The following is a 24023-nucleotide window of genomic DNA, read 5'->3' as shown; positions in this document are numbered from 1 at the left end:
ATTATTATAAGATCATCATTCCTCATTCCTTCTTTACAAAATGTTCAAGTGTTTCAATTCTCATGCAGATTTTCTTGAAACCCCTCTAACCCCTCATCCTCATTTCCAGCAATCCAATGTAGATTGTCACCTTTGCAGAATGGTGGTGGACTGTTCCATTGAGATGGGTGGCCCGGGACACAGTTGATAATAACCTCCCCAATTAGTTCATAGCCCTCATAGCAGAAAAAACGTAGCGTCTCTCCTGCCTGGTAGCTATGCTTGTACAATGTCTGGTAACCATTGTCTGGCACACCTGGGTTTGGGCATGGGTCGTACTTCACTGTTTAGGGAAAATAAATAAAGATGAAGGGAAAGAGAGAGAGAGAGAGAGAGAGAGAGAGAGAGAGAGAGAGAGAGAGAGAGAGATAGAGAGAGAGAGAGAGTGAGTGAGAGAGCAATGCCTTCAGAAAATATTAACAGCCCTTTTTCCACATTTTGTTGTGTTACAATCAGAATTTAAGATCGATTAAATTGAGATTATTTGTTACTGGCCTACACATAATACTCGATAATACCCGATAATGTGAAAGTGGAATTATGAAAGTGGAATTAAAGCTAAAATGTCTTGGGTCAATAACTATTCAACCACATTGTTATGACAAGCCTAAATAAGTTCAGGAGTAGAAATGTGCTTAACAAGTCACAGAAATTGAATGGACTCAATCTGTGTGCAATAAAAGTTTACATTACATTAATGACTACCTTGTCTCTGTACCCCACACATACAATTATCTGTAAGGTCCATCAGTCGAGCAGTGAATTTCAAACACAGTTTCAACCACAAAGATATATTGGTAGATGGGTAAAAATTAAAATAAACCAACATTGAATATCCTTTTGATTAAGGTGAAGTTATAAATTACACTTTGGATGGTGTATCAATACACCCAGTCACTACAAAGATACAGGCAGGAGAGGAGGGAAACCACTCAGGGATTTCACAATGAGGCCAAAGGTGTTAGAGTTAGAGTTTTATGACTGTGATAGGAAATGACTGAGGATGGATTAACAACATTGTAGTTACTCCACAATATTAACCTAATTGGCAGAGTGAAAAAATGAAGCCTATACAGAATACAAATATTCTAAAACCCGCATCCTGTTTGCAACAAGACACTAAAGTAATACTGCAAAATAAGTGGCAAAATCTTTTGGGGCAAATCCAATACAACACATTACCGGGTGCCACTCTCCATATTTTCAAGCATAGTGGTGGCAGCATCATGTTATGGGTATGCTTGTAATTGTTAAGGACTGGGGAGTTTTTCAGGATAAAAAATAAATGTGATTGAGCTAAGCACAGGCAAACGCCTAGAGGAAAGGTTCAGTCTGCTTTCCACCAGACGGAGATGAATTCACCTTTCAGCAGGACAATAACATAAAACACAAGGCCAAATCTACACTGGAGTTGCTCACCAAGACAGGAATGTTCCTGAGTGGCCGAGTCACAGTTTTGACTTAAACCTGCTTGAAAATCTATGACAAAGACCTGAAAATAGTTGTCTAGTATTGATCAACAACCAATCTGACTGAGCTTGAAGAATTTTGAAAATAATAATGGGCAAATGTTGCACAATCCAGGTGTGGAAAGCTCTTAGAGACTTGTCTAGAAAGCTGTAATCGCTGCCAAAGCAACATGTATTGACTCTGGGGGTTGAATACTTATATTAGTATTCAGTATATTAGTGTTTTATTTTTCATACTTTTTAATTATTATTATTGTTTTTTTTTACAAATGTTAGAATTTTTCTTCCATTTTGACATTACAGTATTATGTGTTGATCGCTGGCAAAAAAAAGAGACAATTAAATCCATTTTAATCCCACTTTGTAACACAACAAAATGTGGAAAAAGTCCTTGGGTGTGAGTACTTTCTGAAGACAGTGTATAGTCCCATAGAATTACAGTGTTTGACATCAATCTCAACACACACAGACAAACACCCAGGGGAGTGACTCACAGACACATTTGGGGCTGCGATCACTCCACTTGGGGGTGCCTGTATCCCGTCCGTGGCAGGAGATCTGGCCAGGGCCCTCCAGCTGGTAACCCTGGTTACAGGAGAAGCGTACCACTGTTCCAACAGCGAATCCAGACTCTGGGCGTACCGAACGCGCTCCGTTCACCACCTCCCCTGGATCAGGACATTGCTGGACTGCGGACGATAAGGGTATACAAGACATGACGTAAAATTTTGTATACATTTTTTTTAATCTACCCTGGCACTACAGATGAAACAGAGCTAAATGAGTGAACAACAGCACACCTATTTTCTGATATGTAGATGATTGATTTGTAAGCCTTGAAACAATTGAGACATGGATTGTGTATGGTGCCATTCATTGGGTGAATTGGCAAGACAAAAGATTTAAGTGCCTTTGAATGGGGTATCTACTAGACGCACCGGTTTGAGCGTGTCAAGAACTGCAACGCTGCTGGTAAGAATTATCCACCGCCCAAAGGACATCCAGCCAACTTGACACAACTGTGGGAAGCACAGGAGGTTGGTGGCACCTTAATTGGGGAGGGTGGACTTGTGGTAATGGCTGAAGTGGAATGAGTGGAATGGTATCAAATACATCAAACACATGGTTTTCATGTGTTTGACACTATTCCATTTGCTCCGTTCTAGCCATTATTATGAGCTCTCCTCCCCTCAGCCGCCTCCTGTGGTGGGAAGCATTGGGGTGAACATAGGCCAGCATCCCTGTGGAACGCTTTCGACACCTTGTAGAGTCCATGCCCCAACGAATTGAGGCTGTTCTGAGGGCAAAAAAGGGGTGCAACTCAATATTAAGAAAGTGTTCCTAATGTCTTGCACACTCCGTGTATGTACATACAGTATATGCAGTATTTTTTATTTAAAAAAATTACTTGAGAAAATCATAACATAATTATTTTTTTAAATTAAATATATTTTGGCGCCACATATATCATGCTGAATCCGTATGAACTTATGAACCATAGTACGATTAACTGTTTATATTGAAAAGAGATACATGAAACTCCTGAGCTGTCAATCACAATTTGTTATGTAATGTCATATTTTTTATTGTATATAACTGCCTTATTGTTGCTGAACCCCAGTAAGGGCCTATGCGTTTAAACAAGATAGAAAAATGCACTCTCCACTGGCGGGAGTATGGTGCCATAGTAATAATTCATTTTAAACAAATTCCAAATGCAAGCTTCATATGCAAATGATCAATTTCAAGCAATTGTTACATACCAAAATACCAGTAGGTCTATGCTAGTAATTGTTGCCCCATTGCTGATGAGTTTGCAAAGTAAACAGTTAATATGCTTGATTACCAAACCATTTTTGGAGCTGCATATTTATTTATTATGGCAATCCTCTCTTCCTATAATTTGACGTTTGCTCTGCACCAGATCCTATAGCTGTACAGAAAATCAAAAATCTGTTTGCCAGCTCACCACCCGACCTGTGTTTGCTGGTCCAATCATAGAGCCCAATCATTGTGCTTTTCACTAGCCAATCTGTTGTAGTTTTTTTGCGTTTAGAGTAATCCACGTAGTCTCTGTGCCACAGAGCACATTACAAACCTGGCCAAATAATTTCAAGTCATCAGTCTCAAGTCCAAGTCAAGTCATTTTATTTTCTGTCAAGTCGAATCTCAAATCATCAAATTTGTGACTCAGGTAGACTTGAGTCCAACTAACAACTCTGTCTGTTATCACTTGGCTCATGTAAATTTAGTTGTTACCACTTTAACCCCTGTAAGTCTAAGCCCTTTGATCGCAATATCTACTAAGCTAACATATGAAATTGTTTCATCATTTAGCCATTTGATTTGGAATTTTAGGACCCCTGTAGGTATACAAAAATGATATCTATTTTAACTTTTTGCTTTGTTAGCAAGGGATGTTAATACTTTCTGAAGGAATTTTTATTTCTCTCTCTCTCTGGACCTGAGCCCTAGGATCATGCCTCAGGACTACCTGACTCCTGGCTGTCCCTAATCCACCTGGTTGTACTGCTGATCCAGTTTCTGCTGTTTTGCCTGTGGCTATGGAACCCTGACCTGTTCACCAGAGGTGCTACCTTGTCATGCTGTTGCTCCAGTTTCAACTGTTCTGCCTACGGCAATGGAACCCTGACCTGTTCACCAGACGTGCTATCTTGTCCCGCACCTGCTGTTTTCGACCCTCTCTCTCTCTCTCCCTCCCTCTCTCTCTCTCTCTCTCTCTCTAACTCACCTGCTGTTTCCACCTCTGAATGCTCGTTATCCTGAGGTGCTGATCTGTTGCACCCTCTACAATCACTGTGATTATTATTTGACCCTGCTGGTCATCTATGAACGTTTGAACATCTTGAAGAACGATCTGGCCTTAATGGCCATGTACTCTTATAATCTCCACACGGCACAGCAAGATTTGATGAGGTTTAAATCTTAAACAACATGGAATTCATTGTTTGAAGTATAATTGTAGGTCAAAGCTGTGTGCTGGAAAACCTTGATAGAGCAGGCATTGTGGTGCTCATGAATTTCCTTTATGTCTCGGCTTCAGACCAATGACTTCTCACTTAAAACTTTGTTTTTTTGTTTTCATAGAGATAGCATTCGAACCCAGGTCTGGTTGCTAGGCAACCACCCTGCTCCACCCATGGCTACACCCATGGCCACCCTGCTCCACCCATGGCTCCACCCTGGCCCTTCTTTGGACACTGTGTTAACTAACCACCTCCAGACGAGCTTCAATGCCATACAACTCTCCTTCCGTGGCCTCCAACTGCTCTTAAATGCAAGTAAAATTAAATGCATGTTCTTCAACCGATCGCTGCTCGCACCTGCCCGCCCGTCCAGCATCACTACTCTGTACGGTTCTGACTTAGAATATGTGAACAACTACAAATACCTAGGTGTCTGGTTAGATTGTAAACTCTCCTTCCAGACTCACATTAAGCATCTCCAATCCAAAATTAAATCTAGAATCGGCTTCTCATTTTGCAACAAAGCATCCTTCACTCATGCTGCCAAAGATACCCTTGTAAAACTGACTATCCTACCGATCCTCAACTTCGGCGATGTCATTTACAAAATAGCTTCCAACACTCTACTCAGGAAATTGGATGCAGTCTATCACAGTGCCATCCGTTTTGTCACCAAAGCCCCATATACAACCCACCACTGCAACCTGTATGCTCTTGTTGGCTGGCCCTTGCTTCATACTCGTCGCCAAACCCACTGGCTCCAGGTCATCTATAAGTCTTTGCTAGGTAAAGCCCCGCCTTATCTCAGCTCACTGGTCACCATAGCAGCACCCACCCGTAGCATGCGCTCCAGCAGGTATATACCAGCAGGTATATTTCACTGGTCACCCCCAAAGCCAATTCCTCCTTTAGCTGCCTTTCCTTCCAGTTCTCTGCTGCCAATGACTGGAACGAACTGCAAAAATCACTGAAGCTGGAGACTCATATCTCCCTCTCTAACTTTAAGCACCAGCTGTCAGAGCAGCTCACAGATCACTGCACCTGTACATAGCCCATCTGTAAATAGCCCATCCAACTACCTCATCATATTTTTTTGCTACTTTGCACCCCAGTATCTCTACTTGCACATTTATCTTCTGCACATCTATCACTCCAGTGTTTCATTTCTAAATTGTAATTATTTCGCCACTTTGACCTATTTATTGCCTTACCTCCCTTATCTTACCTCATTTGCAAACACTCTATATATACTTTTCTATTGTGTTATTGACTGTATGTTTGTTTATTCCATGTGTAACTCTGTGTTGTTGTTTGTGTCACACTGCTTTGCTTTATCTTGGCCAGGCTGCAGTTGTAAATGAGAACTTGTTCTCAACTAGCCTACCTGGTTAAATAAAGGTGAAATAAAAAATTAATCCAGTGTGAGAAACTTGCTAGCAAATATTTGCACTATGGAACTAAATAAATAGTGCACTCTGAACCACAAAACGTATTTGCTAGATTCAAAATAGTGTTGTTGGACAAAGCAAGGACAGTAAACTTCGAAACGTGATAGTTTTATTGGGATTTGCAGATGTTGTTGGTACAATAAATAATTACCTTTAAAGGGAAGGTTGCACAAAACATTGTGCATTCAGAAAGTATTCAGACCCCTTGACTTTAAAAATAAAAAAAACGTTACAGCCTTATTCTAAAATGGATTAAATGTTTTTTTCCGCTCATCAATCTAGACAAAATACCCCATAATGACAAAGCAAAAACAGGTTTTAGGAATTTTTGCAAATGTAGTAAAAACAAAATAGTAAATTTACATAAGTATTAAGACCCTTTACCCAGTACTTTGTTGAAGCACCTTTGGCAGCGATTACAGCCTCGAGTCTTCTTGGGTATGACGCTATAAGCTTGGCACACCTGCACTTGGAGTTTATCCCATTCTTATCTGCAGATCCTCTCAACCTCTGTCTGGTTGGATGGGGAGCGTCATTGCACAGCTCTTTTCAGGGCTCTCCAGAGATGTTCGATCAGATTCAAGTCCGGACTCTGTCTTGTTCACTCATGGACAATAAGAGACTTGTCCCAAAGCCACTCCTGCTTTGTCTTGGCTCTGTGCTTAGGGATGTTGTCCTTGGCTATCAGGCAAAACAGTTAAATATTTGTTTCATCAGACCAGAGAATCTTATTTCTCATGGTCTGATTGTCCTTTATGTGCCTTTTGGCAAACTCCAAGCAGGCTGTCATGTGCATTTTAGTGAACAGTGGCTTCCATCTGGCAACTCTACCATGAAGGTGGAGTTTTTCAGAGATGGTTGTCCTTTCCTGGAAGGTTCTCCCATCTCCAGAGAGGAACTCTGGAGCTCTGTCAGAGTGACCATTGTGTTCTTGATCACCTCCCTGACCAAGGCTTTTCTCCCCGATTGCTCAGTTTGGCCGGGTGGCAACTCTAGGAAGAGTCTTGGTGGTTCCAAACCTCTTCCATTTAAGAATGATGGAGACCACTGTGTTATTGTTGACCTTCAATGCTGCAGACATTTTTTGGTACCCTTTCCCAGATCTGTGCAGACAATTTCTCCGACCTCATGGCTTGGTTTTTGCTCTGACATGCACTGTCAATTGTGGGACCTTATATAGACAGGTGTGTGCCTTTCCAAATCATGCCCAATTAATAGAATTTACCACACATCACACCCTGGTCTGTTTCACGTGTCTTTGTGATTGTCTCCACCCCACTCCAGGTGTCGCCCATCTTCCCCATTATCCCCTGTGTATTTATACCTGTGTTTTCTGTCTGTCTGTGCCAGTTCGTCTTGTTTGTTCAAGCCAAGCAGCGTTTTGTCTCAGCTCCTGCTTTTCCCCCAATCTCCTTTTTTCTCGCCCTCCTGGTTTCGACCCTTGACCTTCCCGCCTTCCGCCTGCCTGCCCCTGACCCTGCCTGCCGTCCTGTACCTTTCCCCCACTTCTCTGGACTATTGACCCCTGCCTGCCTTGACCTGTCTATTTGCCTGTCCCTTTGGGATTATTAAACTATTCGTTATCCGAAGTGGTCTGCATCTCGGTCTTACATTCATATCTGATACCACAGGTGGACTCCAATCAATTTGTCGAAACATCTCAAGGATAATCAATGGAAACAGGATGCACCTGAGCTCAATTTCGATTCTCATGACAAAGTTTCTGAATGCTTATGTAAATAAGGTATTTCTGTTTTTATTTGTAATACATTTGCAAAAAAAATCTCCAGAAAAATGGTTTCGCTTTGTCATTATGGGGTATTGTGTGTAGATTGATGAGGATTTAAAAAATATATATTTTAGAATAAGGCTGTAACATAACAAAATATGGAAAAAGTGAAGAGGTCTGAATACTTTCCGAATGCACTGTATATTTCCACATATCTAACAACGAAAATAGATTAAAACGTTTTTAGGAAGTACAATAATTATACACTTCCGAGCCTCCCAAGTGGCGTAGTGGTCTAAGGGACTGCTTCGCCATGTGCCACTAGAGATTCTGGGTTAGAGTCCAGGCTCTGTCGCAGCTAGCCACGACTAGGAGACCCATGGTCCCAACATAGTCCGGGTTAGGGTTTGGCGGCAGGGATGTCCTTGTCCCATCGAGCACTAGCGACTCCTGTGGCGGGCCGGGTGCAGTGCACATTGACACTGTCGCCAGGTGTTTCCTCTGACACAATGGTGCGGCTGGCTTCCGGGTTAAGTGGGCATTGTGTCAAGAAGCAGTGCAGCTTGGTTGGGTTGTGTTTCGAAGGATGCACGTCTCTCGACCTTCGCCTCTCCGGAGTCCGTACGGGAGTTGTAGCGATGAGACAAGACTGTAACTACCAATTGGATACCACAAAATTGAGGAGAAAAAAGGGTAATAATTAAAAAATACAAAATAAAATACAAAAAAAATGAAACAGTTTGGTTTATTTGGAAAAAAGTCGGACCTCTTCGGATAGAATGGTTCAGAATGGTTCAGTCCCACTCTGCCCCAAAAGATTACGATGGCTACCAACAGTTGAATAGTGGATTCACCATGAAGCTCGGGCTAGTAAAAAACCGTTCTCTGCCCACAGTTAAATTCTGCCGGCTCCAAGTCCACTGACACCACCGGTGTTACAGCACGACGGCGGACGACTTCTGTGATGGAGGTGAATCGGGTAAGTAGGTACTAAAGTGCCCTAAAATGTTTTGTCATGTTATGTTACTAGTAGATGATTAAAAACTAAGATAGACAGCTATCTAAGTGCAACTAGCCATGCAAAACAAGCTGGCCCATTCGGATTTAGCATGGTGTTTGCTGATGGAATAAGCTAGCTAGATAGTTAGCAAGCAAGCTACAGCAACTCCAACACTGTATGTTTTGCAGAAATGAATGGTGAAATACGAATCAGATTAATGTCATTATTTATTTCAAGGTATGTCTTTATTTTTGCTGAACTACCTGATCTTTATTGGCGGATACAACTTGCAGGATATCATGATAGCCAATGTTTGTCTTTGCCATTATACCTGGATTTTACGGTTACTGCTACTAGTAATGTTAGCACTCAGGTTAGCATTTGGCGAGCTATGGCTACAGTGGTTCTTCCTTTAAAGGTTTTGAGCTTATGCCGTGACCGTTTGTGGTAGATAGTGGCAGATTGTAGTAAATTGCACCACACTATCACAAGGGGGAGTTCGAACACTGATCTATCGGTAGTCTAAACTGTGGCACAAATTGACTATCTATTCGTAAATTAATGGAGGTGTGAATGTTTCAGTCTGAGAGTCTCTCTTCTTGTCTCTATAGAGTCCGGCATCAGGACCCAAAAATGTTTGCTGGTGGGTGGTCTTGGAGTTGAGCGAGAACTTGGGTAAATACGATGGCGCAATTACACTTGTGGACTGACTATTTTCGAAAAATAGTCACAGGGGGCTTTGGTTTCTTTTCCTCTAAAAACATAAATAAATCATTCAGAATAACAAACTGGCTTTATTTACACATACAAATGACACCTACATCACACCTGCCCAGACCCACCTGCTCACACCCCCATCTCCAGCGCCGATGTCACTCTCTGCCACATGGCCCCAAACTTCACCGTTTGTGTTTACATGTCTCAATGAATGATTATATTGACGATAGAAGCAACCTCTTAATGAGTTCTGAGAGCCAATCCGTTACCCCCCAAAAATAATATCAATTTATTTAGCCTAATTGTTTTTATGACTACAGACAGTAGCCTATTATTCCTCTTTTACTCCCTGCATTAATTAATTTGTCTGCATGTCTATTCAACATTTGGCTAAAAAGAAACCACGCCTTGAATTAAGAACAGATATATATGCAATGCGACACATTGACAACTCAAATTGCTTTAAAGAGCCTTCTAATATTAGACAACAAATAAATATAGTAAAACAATAACTTTTAAAAAAAATAGTCCATTCATCACTGTATTTCTTCAAATTGCTGTGCAGAAAAAGGATGTCATCCACCGTGCCTGGTCACAGGCTCGCAGCTGGCTTCTCTCTGAAACCACACATCCACCTGAAGGTGACGCTTTATCCTTTGGAACCACACATACCAGGTGGACAGTAGGCCTCTAGAAGCAATAGAGGAAATCAACGAGGTGTGAAAAATCCCCCAATTTGTGCCACAGTTTAGACTAACGATAGATGCCACGGTCAGTGAAGAGTTGAGTCCTATTGTAAAGTGTAGTAGTCTAATGGCGAAAAAAATTGAAAACTTGCAATGTATTCAATGATTAAGTACTCTAAAGTTTCTAACTCAATATCAAAGAATGTGAAAAAATGTGTCTTTAACCCTGCATTATAATATAACTTATTTTGAACGAAAGCCAGCAATGACTGAGTCACTCAGCCCTATGCTGGTCCTGCTTCTGTTGCCCATTTGAACGTTTATTTAATATCCTACTGATTCTGTGATCACCAAATCTCATGCAACCACAAAATGTTGGATAAATCAATTTCACAAATCTGGCTGTTTTTAAACTTTGCCATGGGAGTGACAAAATATATTTCAATTGAATTTGAATTAACTGAATGATGAGGATGAAGAAGAAGAGAGTGATTGAATTTAAAACTATAGTGTAAGAATTGCTCTTCCTCTGTCTCGCGCACACACACAAACAAATACACTGTTTTTCTCTACTTTGTCAGAAGAAGTTGTAACTGGACCATGTAACATGCACATAGACACATTTACAGTATTTGTTCATCAACATCTTTGGGTATTGGTTAGCCTACAATTACGGAGTAGAAATGCTAGGATTCATTTGCTCTTCACTCGCAGTCACTTAGTGTCCTAGGCCTACTCCTGACCGGTCACGTTGTACAGCGTCATATTTTCCTAACGGACTAAATATATTAATGGATGTTTGCAAGGCATGTCACTTCTCCCATCTCTTTGCATAGCCCACCAAATGCACTGTTTTCTAAACCACATCTGGATGGATCCATAACAAATTACTATGAGAATGAATATCACTGAATGACATAAATAATGGAATTAAGTAGGCTAATGAAGGCAATAAATCGTTGCTTACTGAAACACCCAAAGTCATCCAATTGTTATAATAGGATTTGAAGCAACTATTTCCGTTTCACGCTGCTTTGAGACAAGCATGAGGACTGGTCTTGATAAATCAATCAGATTTTTATTTTCACATACTCCGTTTGGGTATTGGTTAGCCTACAATTAGGGTGTGGAAATGTTAAGATTATTTTGCTCTTCACTCGCAGTCACTTAGTAGCCTAGGTCTACTACGGAAACCCTGAGGCTACTGTAAAATGCATTTCCACTTTTCTTGGAATAGAAACACCATAATATTAATCAATTAAGCAAAATATCTACATAAAAAGGTTTTAAAGTCTCTAGTACAGACAATTTTAAAAACAGCCAAATGCATTAGTGAATTCAATCGCTTTAGCCGACATGTTGCGATTTTTTCGTTGTTTAATTATTCAAGGCTCCCTTTGTTAACTCGTTTTATAACTAAAATGCTTGACTGTATTTAAAGACATGGATGACTTGTATGCTGTGTGATGACATGCACAAATGAATGAATGATATACTGTATATTGAAGTAGGCCTGTATGCCAGTAAGTAAGTTATGCTATAACAACTACAGTAAACAGGACACTTAGGCCTAGGGCTCCATGTCATTTCAATAACTTTGCTTCTCAAAGATGCCCTCTGGTGGTCAAACTAGCATTAATGGCAACAACGGCTTATAGTAAAATAATATGACTTCATGCACTCTAACGTGCGTGCCACAAGCTGTGCTACAGTATGACGCAACTTTTAAAGGAAGAACCACTGTACTATCAGCCAACAACAGAGTTTAGGTTATAAATGTTCAATGTCTACTATTATGGTAAAAGTTTATTGATTTTGTGTAAAAGCATGAGAAACACTGATGTGCTGAACTGCTAATAAGTTATGTGTTTCAAGGCTGCTAGTGGTTAGCTAGTAGGGATAAACCAGCAGGGGTGTATAAAGGGCTATGTTAAAAGCCTGCACACTGTATAAGTGATAAACCAATTTTTTGCTGATACAAAATAAAGAAATCAGAGGATATGCTCAGATGATCAGTTGGTTTTAATCAGTGCCAATTTGTGGGTCTTTACCGTCTGGGGTGGACAGTGGCTTCACTCCTGCCGTGTATTCACTCGTGTATTATTCTCTCGACGTCACTTTTCCAACATGACTTCGGTCAAATTCTGATAAAATGTAAATTTCTCCCAAAACGCATATGTAAAGTGATATGTCAAATTGAGACTTTTAATTGGAAGGATGAAACCAATCATAATGTTTAACAGTAACCTAATTCTGCAATCTTCAAAGGCTCTATTCAATTTAGCCAACATCTGCATAGTGGTTGTTTTGGCGGTGTCGGAGGTGGAACTGCGTTAGAGCTGTCAAATCTACAAACGGCTCCTGGTATTCTACCTAAAGCGGACATTGCCATTGGCTGCTCAGAGTCGCATTAAGATAAATCCCATGTAGCCTTGCTTACAAGGTCGAACACTGGAATATGAGATGTAATCTACACCTTGATTAGGCTGAGAGAAATCCTCATTATTTCAATTATTTTTTATTTGAGCGTCATTATTTCTATATAGCCTACACTTTCTCGTTCTGAACTTCTAACATGTGAGACGGGTGAGGCTTTGTGACAATGATCAAGAGCAGCTGCTCACTGATTTGAACGCTCCAATGCAGTTCCACCTCCGACACCACCATAACATCAGCTATGCGGGTTTTGGCTATCGCCAGTTAATGCTCGATCTGATTGAATCTAGGTCTTACTCAACCTCTAAGATGTAAAGTGATTTGTAAATCAGCTAGTATGCTCAGTCGGTGATGTGCAACAGAGTCAAATCGAGGCTCTCAAACACATCCGAAGTGTTGTTTGAAGTATAGGGTTGTGTTCCCCTACTCAGCTGTTACATTGCATCAACCAATGAATGCATGCCACATTGACTGTGCCGTTGGGCACCCGATTGCTATAATATATGACCTGGCATGCGTCAGCAATGTAGTCGGGCAGGAACGCACTTTAGCTCACCTTTGATGCAGGTGGGTGGGCTGTTGCTCCAGGAAAGATCCCATTGACAAGTGATGATGTCAGAGCCACTGATGTCATACCCCGGTTGGCACTGATAGGTCAACACACTTCCCCTCACGGGAGAGGTGTGGGAGGAGCTAATCCAGCCAAATTCGATTTGAGGAAGGGCAGGGCAGGTGTCATTAGGCTCTACCTCTGGATGAAAAAGAAGATGTCATCAGATGTAGGATAAACCAGGTGCTTGTTCAGGAGGATATAATGTTACAGAACATTCAGATTTAAATATATCGTGTAGAACACACAATTGAGGTAGAATACGTAATCGTATTGTCTGTTCATATTATATCTACAAAGTTATTAACATTTTGCTTCACTGAATATATGCCAGGAAAATGTAGATTTTGTATTTGTGTGATGTCATGTATGGGCAATCAATGTTTTGCATATCATGTCGTTTATGTGTATGTAATGCTCTGTATGTAAAAGTTCTGTATGTGTACGTACCACGGTAGTGAATAAGGAACCCCTGGCTGAGAATAAATGAGGAGTCGTCAGGGTCACTCTGGAACTGAATAGTGACCTCAGAACCACCTGACACGACCTGGAAACGTTCTCGTGACCCCAGGTACTGGCCAATCACATGGGACATGAGGTCGTGACCATCGAATATGGTGAGAACGTCGTTGTGGCGGATATTCAAACTTTGAGAGCGACAAAATACATGGAGAGGAAAACAACTTTCCCTTTAAATCACAATGTCACTTCAAATGGAATCATAAAATGTCATAATAAAACGTAGCTTCTCACAAACATTGTCATTTCTAATCCTTACAATAAAAACTTCACTGGAAGCATCACATCATTTTTTTAATGTCTGTCACAGTTGAAATGCACCCATTATAATCAAAAAGACGTCGCTACACCAGCCACGGAAGAAGCCATCAGTGAAGCAGCGAAACGCAAGGCTCACATTGTTCGACCTACATTTTAAGTTTAAGCTTAAGTTTATTCCTTACAAAACATGCACGTTTCTAAATAAACATGCTTATTTTGAGTTCTACCTCCATCATATGGACCTCTTGTGTGGTGGGGAAAAAAACTATGCAAAGGGAGCGCTCATGTTATGCAGTGAGGTTTCAGAAGCAAAAGAGGCATGGGAAAATTAAAGGAGAACAATTCCCTCTCCCAAATGCTTCAACCACAGCTTCAAAGACCAGAATTATGTCTGTTGGGTGTTGGTGAGGCCAAACTCACATCTGGATGTCCAGTTCGATGCGCTTCTCCTCATTGCCATGGATCTGCCACACACAGTCCTGCCCCTTGGAGTAGCTCTGTGGCCAATCGGGGGACAGAACAGTACTGGAGGGATCGGTCAACTCTCCCCCACACAAAGCTGAGACGGGGTGGGAAGAGAGGGTGTGAGGTAGTAGCACAGGAAAAAAGTTATTGTAACATTACTTGTATTATTGTCTTTAGTTTTAAGTTTAGTGAATGAAAGGGGCTTTATAAACAAATGATCATCATGTAATGGTAGTATTCAATGGTATTACCTTTACACACAGGCTCGCTCTCATTCCAGTGTGGATCGCTTTGGTCCACACACTCAATGACCCCAGAGCCCTGCTCCATGACAAAGCCCGGGGAGCAGGAGAAGGTGACTGTGGTGCCCAACGGAAAGGTGATGTCACTGCCGCTGAAATTCCCATGGGGCAAGTAGGGCTCATAACAGTGTTCCCCGTCAAAGGCTGAGAGAGAGCGAGAGAGATAAAACAGTGTGCACGTGTGAATATGAGGAGAGAAGTAGGATAATGCATAATATAAGATTCATTAAAGTAGGGTTGACCCCATTTAGTCAACCGGTCGATTGTTTGGTTGACAGGCTGTTGGTCGACCGAGATTTCTTTAGTTGAGCAGTCACAATGTTATTTTGTTTTTCATGGTGCACAAGATTCACGCCTGATTCACGCCTGTCTAAGTGGACTAATCCATTGCGGAGGCCACAGGAATGGCACAGTCCATCACTCTAAGACATGTGATACTGAAATTGTAAATGGTTATATTATGTATACTACCGCTCAAAAGTTTGGGGTCACTTGGAAATGTCCTTGCTTTTGAAGGAAAAGCAAATTTTTTTGTCCATTAAAATAACATCAAATTGATCAGAAATACAGTGTAGACATTGTTAATGTTGTAAATGACAATTGTAGCCGGAAACGGCTGATTTTTTATGGAATATCTACATAGGCTTACAGAGGCCCATTATCAGCAACCATCACTCCTGTGTTCCAATGGCACGTTGTGTTAGCTAATCCAAGTTTATCATTATAAAAAGGCTAATTTATCATTAGAAAACCCCTTTGCAATTATGTTAGCACAACTGAAAACTGTAGTACTGATTAAAGAAGCAATTAAACGGGCCTTCTTTAGACTAGTTGAGTATCTGGAGCATTTGTGGGTTCGATTACACGCTCAAAATGCTAGAAACAAATACTTTCTTCTGAAACTCAGTCTATTCTTGTTCTAAGAAATTAATGCAATTCCATGCGAGAAATTGCCAAGAAACTGTGTACTACCCCCTTCACAGAGCAGTACAAACTGGCTCTAAGCAGAATAGAAAGTGGAGTGGGAGGCCCCGGTGCACAACTGAGCAAGAGGACAAGTACATTAGTGTCTAGTTTGAGAAACAGACATCTCACAAGTCCTCAACTGGCAGCTTCATTAAATAGTACCCGCAAAACACCAGTCTCAACGTCAACAGTGAAGAGGCGACTCCGGGATGCTGGCCTTCTAGAGTTCCTCTGTCCAGTGTCTGTGTTTTTTTTGCCAATCTTTTATTTCTATTGGCCAGTCTGTGATATGGATTTTTCTTTGCAACTCGTTTTTTTGCCAGTTCGTTTTGTTTGTGAAACCTACCAGCGTTTGTTCCCCGGCTCCTGTCTGTTTCTTGCTCCTGTTTCCTAGTCGTTCCTGGTTTTGATGTTTCTGCCTGCCCTGACCCTGAGCCTGCCTGCTATTCTATACCTTGCCCCACCTCACTGGATTATTGACGCCTGTCTGCCCTGACCCTGAGACTGCCTGCCGTTCTGGACCCTTTGTACCTTCTCTGGACTACTGACCCCTGCCTGCATTTGACCTGTCATTTGCCTGCCCCTGTATTATAAATAAGATAGCGTACCTCATCACGCTGATGTCCGGGAGGGCCCTGGCCTGAGCTACGGCAGTATGGGAACAACATTCGGCCATATGCTTCAGTCTGAAGGAGTTTGTGGCAAAGGAAAATAACGTTTTCGATGCTGCATTGTCTGGGAAAGAGGCTTCCCGGGAATGTTACTCCAGTTTGGCAAGGCTCCCGCAGTGTGGCAGACTACACAATGGAATTACGCACGTTGGCAGCTGAGAGTGCCTGGAACCTGGACGCACTGTCCGACATGTTCCTGCACAGCATATCGGAGGAAGTAAAAGAGCTACTGACGGATATTGACCCGCTCATCGCCTTGACCATTCAGATTGATGGGCGACTACAGGAACAACGGAAGGAGAGGAGATTCGATTTTGCCCGCCCGTCCATGGATTCCACCTCGCCTCCAAGGTATCCCGGAAGTCCCCGACGGCTCCGTTGTCGAGAGAACCCGAGGCTACCCGTGTTCCCCCAAGGGCCTCCAAAGACTGACGATTTACCTCTTCCTGAGCCCATGCAACTAGGCAGAGCTAGGCTGTCTCCAGCTGAACAGCTATACAGGCTTCACACTAAGAGCTGCCTGTATTGCGGGACTACTGGTCATTTCGTCTCCACCTGTCCACTAAAAGACCAGGCTCACCGGTAGGAGTGAGTACTTTGGCGGGCCATACGGATAACTTTTCCTCTCCCTTTACTTGCACCTCCTTTCATTCCATATTGCTGTGGGGGAACCAGTCAAAATCTCTCTGGGTACTCATTGACTCTGGGGCCGTTGAGAGCTTTATGGACGCTACCCTGGCTTCCGAGTTGGATATCCCCACTCAGCCCCTATCCATTCCCATAGACGTTAGAGCACTGGACGGGCACTCTATAGGCCGGGTCACCCACAATACCACCCCCATCAACCTAGGTGGGTCAGGGAACCACAGCGAAATGATCCAGTTCCTGCTCATTAAGTCTCCTCATTTTCCCAGGGTATTTGGATTCTCCTGGCTCCAGCAACACAATCCCTTCATTGACTGGTCTGCCGGTGCCATCATGGGCTGGAGCCCGTTCTGCAAAGCTCATGGCCTGAAGTCAGCGCAGCCTGCCCCGGGACGTCTTCATGGGAGCTCGGAAGTTGACCCGGACCTCTCCACCATTCCCTCGGAGTACCAGGACCCTGGGAGGTGTTCAGTAAGGCCCAGGCCACTTCGCTGCTGCCGTACCGACCATATCACTGTGGGATTGACCTTCTCCCAGGCACCACTCCGCCCCAGGGATGACTGTACCGCAATTCAAGAATGCATGCAACTATTTTTTGTCTGCTATAATAAAGGCTCTATATTATTTATTTTGTGTTAGAGCAGACTCTCTGGTACATTTATTAATTTGGTGTTGTTTACACTGTTCCGAAAAAACAGCAACTGTTTGGCACACAATACTAACGTAACACTTGCTCCAATACACTCCTTTTTCTTGGTCTTCAGTAGTTTCCAAAGCTAAGTCAAATGTCTTCTACAGATCTGACTCCCCTTTCCCTCCTGAGCAACTAGTAAACATTCGCCCATTTCGTGCTTCTTTTTTCCGTCCTCTGCCTCCATTGCTGTTGACATTACTGTGTTCGGAGTTTGTTATAACCAACTTATTGATGCGATTATGGTGGGCTATAGGTCAGGCCCTATTGGTCACATGCATGCGAGGAGAGCGAGACAACGTGCGCCAGTCACACAGACACTCGCTGTCAATTTTTTTAACAGTGTAAATATTAGGCTCTTTCTTGAGTCATTTGTGTGACTTAATCAAACAGTGTGCTTAAACCATTAGACAAGCTCAGTGCATACGTAATTGGTTTTATTCAAACACATATATGGAAAAACAAGTTTAAACATTTTGACCCATCTATTGGTCGAAAGAACACAATGACTCTCAATCGACCCCCAATTTTTTTTGTTGTTGTCGGGGACAGCCCTAAACTAAAGCAAGCAGCAGTGTCTGTATTGCACAGTCATATCACAGTCAATTATAAATAAGAGTGAGAAAGAGACAAGAGAAACTGTGTGTACTGATGTTGGGAGCATTTTAAGGTCTCACCCTCATAGCGCAGAGCTAGTAGTAACGGGATGGAAGAGGAGTCGGCCGTGAGCTCCAGGTAGAGTATGGAGCCCTCGCTCACGATGCCACGCTCTGGCACATCGTCCAGGTCTGAGTCAAAGAGCAGGGGAGACATGGAGTTGTTTCCGCTGCGCACAATCAGCCTGACAAAGAGGGAGAAGAAAGGACAAAGGGAAAGAAAGAAGAGTAGAGAGGCGGAAGGTGGGGAGAAAGGGGAGAATGAAGGTCAGAGGGAGTAAGAATAGCGGGTAGGAAGGAAGGACGGTAGAAAGGAAAGAAAGTTAAAAGGAAGGAAAGAAGGGAGAAAAGAGTGAAGGGAGAGAGGTTATTCCTTCAAGACGTTTAATCATTTTATTTGTATTTGTATTTATTATGGATCCCCATTAGCCGCTGCCAAGGACACAACTCTACTACCACATATCTATGTATGTTATCGTGCGTGTATGCATGTGTCTGCCTGTGCAAGTGTCTCTTCACAGTCCCCGCTGTTCCACAAGGTGTATTTTAATCTGTTTTCTAATCAGATTTTACTGCTTGCATGAGTTACGCGATGTGAAATAGAGTTCCATGAGGTCATGGCTCTTTGTAGTACTGTGCGCCTCCCATAGTCTGGACTTGGGGACTGTGGGGACTGTGAGAGACCTCTGGTGGCATGTCTTGTGGGGTATGCATGGGTGTCTGAGCTCAGTGCATTCAACATGTCAATACTTCTCACGAATACAAATAGTGATAAGGTCAATCTCTCCTTTACTTTGAACCAGGAGAGATTGACATGCCTATTATTAATGTTAGCTGTCCGTGTAAATTTAAGGGCCAGGCGTGCTGCCCTGTTCTGGGCCAGTTGTAATTTTCTGAGGTCCCTCTTTGTGGTGCCTGACTACACGACTGGACAGTAGTCAAGGTGTGACAGAACTAGGGCCTGTAGGACCTGCCTTGTTGATAGCGTTCTTAAGAAGGCAGAGCAGCGCTTTATTATGGACAGACCACTCCCCATCTTAGCTACTGTTGCATCAATATGTTTGGACCAGGTTTAGTGTTTAGTGAATGTGTCCCAAATACAATACTTTTAGTTTTTGAAATATGTAGGACTAACTTATTTCTTGCCACCCATTCTGAAACTGACAGTAGCTCTTTGTTAAGTGTTGCAGTGATTTCATGTGCTGTGATAGCTGACGTGTATAGTGTTGGGTCATCAGCATACGTAGACACACATTCTTTACGCACAGCTAGTGGCAGGCCATTAGTAAAGATTGAAAAAAGTAAGGGTCCTAGACAGCTGCTCTGGGGAATGCCTGACTCTAACTGGATTATGTTGGATAGGCTTCCATTAAAGAACACCCCCGTGTTCTGTTAGACAGGTAACACTTGATCCACAATATAGCAGTGGATGTAAAGCCATAACATATATGTTTTTCCAGCAGCAGATTATGATCATAAATGTCAAAAGCTGCACTGAAGTCTAATGAAACAGATCCCACAAACGTTTTATTATCAATTTCTCTCAGCCAATCATCAGTCATTCGTGTAAGTCTCGCACATGTTGAATGTCCATCCCTATAAACGTGCAGTTGTTCATTTGTTTACTGTGAAATAGCATTGTGGTAGCACATTGTTGTTTTTTTCTCCAACAGACACCTCCGTTGTGACGTCCCCTGAAAGCCCATCTTGCTAGCCTGCTAGCCGCGGCCCGCTAGCTGTCTGGAGCATATTGGACTGTTAGCTGAAGATATCCATCGGCCAATTTATTATGCCACTCTACCTATTTTGCCAATTGGACTGGACCCCTTTGCTACACGGAACCATACTAATCCATCACGACTGGTCTATCGACGTAACCGCACGAGGAGACTCCGCATGAGGAGGCCATAACAGACTTCTTCCATCACGACGTCCCTCTAAGGCCTTTCTGCTAGCTTGCTAGCCCCGGCCTGCTAGCTGTCTGAATCGCTGTGTCTCCAGCCAGCCTAACTACTCACTGGACCCCTATGATCACTCGGCTACGCATGCCTCTCCCTAATGTCAATATGCCTTGTCCATTGCTGTTCTGGTTAGTGATTATTGTCTTATTTCACTGTAGAGCCTCTAGCCCTGCTCAATATGCCTTAGCCAACCCTTTAGTTCCACCTCCCACACATGCGGTGACATCAGCTGGTTTAAATGTTTCTAGAGACAATATCTCTGTCATCATCACTAAATGCCTAGGTTTACCTCCAATGTATTCACGTCCTACCATACCTTTGTCTGTACATTATGCCTTGAATCTATTATATCGCGCCTAGAAACCTGCTCCTTTTACTCTCTGTTCTGAACGTACTAGACGACCATTTCTTATAGCCTTTAGCCATACCCTTATCATACTCCTCCTCTGTTCCTCTGGTGATGTAGAGGTTCATCCAGGCCCTGCAGTGACTAGCTCCACTCCTATTCCCCAGGTGCTCTCATTTGTTGACTTCTGTAACTGTAAAAGCCTTGGTTTCATGCATGTTAACATTAGAAGCCTGGATGTCCTTGCCATGTGTGAATCCTGGCTTAGGGAGACCGTCTCCTTCACCCAAATCCAGATTGCTGATGTTCTGAAAGAGCTGTAAAATCTGGACCCCTACAGATCAGCCGGGCTAGACAATCTGGACCCTCTCTTTCTAAAATGATCTGCCGAAATTGTTGCAACCCCCATTACTAGCCTGTTCAAACCCTCTTCCGTATCGTCTGAGATTCATAAAGATTGGAAAGCTGCCACGATCATCCCCCTCTTCAAAGGGGGAGACACTCTAGACCCAAACGGCTACAGACCTAAATCTATCCTACCCTGCCTTTCTAAGGTCTTCGAAAGCCAAGTTAACAAACAGATTACCGACCATTTCGAATCCCACCGCTATGCAATCTGGTTTCAGAGCTGGTCATGGTGCACCTCAGCCATGCTCAAGGTCCTAAACGATATCATAACCGCCATCAATAAGAGACATTACTGTGCAGCCATATTCATCGACCTGGCCAAGGCTTTCGACTCTGTCAATCACCCCATTCTTATCGGCAGACTCAACAGCCTTGGTTCTAAAATGACTGCCTCGCCTGGTTCACCAACTCAAATCAAAGTTTATTTGTCATATGCGCCGAATACAACAGGCCTTACAGTGAAATGCTTACTTACATGCTCTAACCAATGGTGCGAAAAAAAGGTATTTGTGTGTAGGTAAGTAAAGAAATAAAACAATAGTAAAAAGACATTTGAAAAAAGAGTAGCAAGCTATATACAGACACAAGCAGTAATCAGTAGGATAGAGTTGTGGTCGGATTTACAAAATGGAGGGCGAGGGAGAGCTTTGTACGCGTCTCTCTGTGTGGAGTAAAGGTGATCTAGAATTGTTTTCCCTCTGGTTGCACATTTAACATGTTGATAGAGATTTTGTAGAACTGATTTAAGTTTCCCTGCATTAAAGTCTCCGGCCACTAGGAGCGCCGCCTCTGGGTGAGTGGTTTCCTGTTTGCACTGAGTGCGGTCTTAGTGCCAGCATCTGTCTGTGGTGGTATACAGCCACGAAAAGTATAGCTGAGAACTCTCTAGGCAAGTAATAGTTCTCTGATAGAGTTCAGTGTGTCAAATCAGAGGGCCTGTTGTACAAACCTTTGGCAGTCTCTATGGGGGTGCCACAGAGTTCAATTCTCGGGCCGACTCTCTTCTCTGTATACATCAATGATGTCGCTCTTGCTGCTGGTGATTCTCTGATCCACCTCTACGCACACGACACCATTCTGTATACTTCTGGCCCTTCTTTGGACACTGTGTTAACTCATCTTCAGGCGAGCTTCAATGCCATACAACTCTCCTTCCGTGGCCTCCAACTGCTCTTAAATGCAAGTAAAACTAAATGCATGCTCTTCAACCGATCGCTGCCCGCACCTGCCCGTCCAGCATCACTACTCTGGACGGTTCAAACTTAAAATATGTGGACAACTACAAATACCTAGGTGTTTGGCTAGACTGGGGGAATGCTAATTCGCATAATAAAAAAATGTATGTAGCGTCCGAACAGTTTGGTTAGAGACAGCTTGCGCTGTTCTGTGAAGGGAGTAGTACACAAAGTTGTACGAGATTTTCAGTTTCTTGGCAATTTCTCGCATGGAATAGTCTTCATTTCTCAGAACAAGAATAGATTGACGAGTTTCAGAAGAAAGTATTTGTTTCTGGCCATTTTGAGCGTGTAATCGAACCCACAAATGCTCCAGATACTCAACTAGTCTAAAGAAGGCAAGTTATATTGCTTCTTTAATCAGTACAAGTTTTCAGCTGTGCTAACATAATTACAAAAAGGTTTTCTAATGATAAATTAGCCTTTTAAAATTATAAACTTGGATTAGCAAACACAACGTGCCATTGGAACACAGGAGTGTTGGTTGCTGATAATGGGCCTCTGTAAGCCTATGTAGATATTCCATTAAAAATCAGCCATTTCTGGCTACAACATTAACAACATCTACACAAATTTGATCAATTTTATGTTATTTTAATGGACAAAAATATTGCTTTTCTTTCAAAAACAAGGACATTTCAAAGTGACAACAAACTTTTGAACAGAAGTGTACTTGTCAGTTGTTTTGCCCTTAACGCCCATAAACCTAGTCTAGTCTGAATGTACCAGTTTAATGTGGGCTATTTTTAGCACTTTTCTGGAATTCTTGGTTGTTTTACTGCTTTACTGGGTGGCTTATCAGTGGTAGAGATGACAGTGATACTTTTGTTTGAGCTGATAATGCAAGTTGAGCATGCTCACAGTGGACTTCCTACTAGGGAAATCCGCCTCAGTGCTAACAGTATACCTCAGGTTCATAGGCGCATGATTAATGCATACAATAGCTGTAGGATTGACAGAGACATTGAAGGGAGTTAGAAGGACATAAATTAGGTTTCTCATATTATGACTGCCAACGCCCCTGGGACAATGCACATTTGCAAGAGCACTACGATAACTCAGCAACACAATGATAGGGATTATCTGAGCAGGGCTTAGTTACTGATAAGTCATTGTCTAAATGCAGCCTTGAAATCCGTGGGCAGGGTCCAGGAGCCAAGATGATTTGGATGGACTCTGTCATTCCTGTAGAGCATCTTCTGTTTCCAAAAGGTGTCAAAGTTATCTATAAAAGCTATGCAACAGATATACAGTAGTATTTTAGCCAGATGTGTAATACCAGTAGCCTGCTGAATCTTTCACAGCCGTGGCCCAGTGATGGCTTCGGGCCTGAAATAACTGGCCGCTTTTTGGAATCTTTCAGAGCCAGAATCAGTTCTTCAAAATCCATTTTCAGCAGTTCCAAGCTAGCCCTCCTAATGCCATTTAATCCAACATGGACTACGACAGCATCAGCCCCCAACAGCTGTCAGAGAATGGTAGGAGAGAGCCTCATAATGTCCTGTACTCTGGGATAGCACAGGGTTTTTTCCCCGGGAACCGAGATGTTTCTCACCATAGAGCTACCGATGATGAAAGCTGGTGAAATGGCTGAGGAGGTCCGGACTTTCTTTCGCCCAGATACCCTCATGGCCCAATGAAGGTGGGAGCTCTGAAGATCTGAAACCGAGGTAGAAGCCACTAGAGAGAAAGACAGAACATGGGACGAAGATGCAGGTACCGCCGCATCTGATCTCAAAGTGGAAGTCCCCAGGGACGAAGGCGCCGGAACCTTTG

At 42.7% G+C, this 24023-nt stretch overlaps 1 protein-coding gene across 3 annotated transcripts in view; it reads right to left on the bottom strand.

Annotated features, from left to right (window-relative positions):
* Window positions 1-24023, bottom strand: part of sez6l2 (seizure related 6 homolog (mouse)-like 2) — a 98414-nt gene that overhangs the window by 4288 nt on the left and 70103 nt on the right. For all 3 annotated transcript variants that reach the window (XM_024414795.2, XM_024414794.2, XM_024414793.2), the window contains 7 exons: window positions 18319-18482; window positions 14618-14812; window positions 14322-14460; window positions 13572-13768; window positions 13068-13262; window positions 2003-2197; window positions 131-322 (listed from right to left, as the gene is read on the bottom strand). In XM_024414795.2, the coding sequence (XP_024270563.1) occupies window positions 131-322; window positions 2003-2197; window positions 13068-13262; window positions 13572-13768; window positions 14322-14460; window positions 14618-14812; window positions 18319-18482 (1277 nt within the window). The remainder of the gene's footprint in view (window positions 1-130; window positions 323-2002; window positions 2198-13067; window positions 13263-13571; window positions 13769-14321; window positions 14461-14617; window positions 14813-18318; window positions 18483-24023) is intronic.

This window comes from Oncorhynchus tshawytscha, linkage group LG09 (assembly GCF_018296145.1).
Source record: "Oncorhynchus tshawytscha isolate Ot180627B linkage group LG09, Otsh_v2.0, whole genome shotgun sequence".
In the NCBI taxonomy this organism is placed as follows: domain Eukaryota; kingdom Metazoa; phylum Chordata; class Actinopteri; order Salmoniformes; family Salmonidae; genus Oncorhynchus; species Oncorhynchus tshawytscha.
The sequence above is the reverse complement of the archived record's forward strand: the minus strand, read 5'-3'. Positions and strand labels throughout refer to the sequence as shown.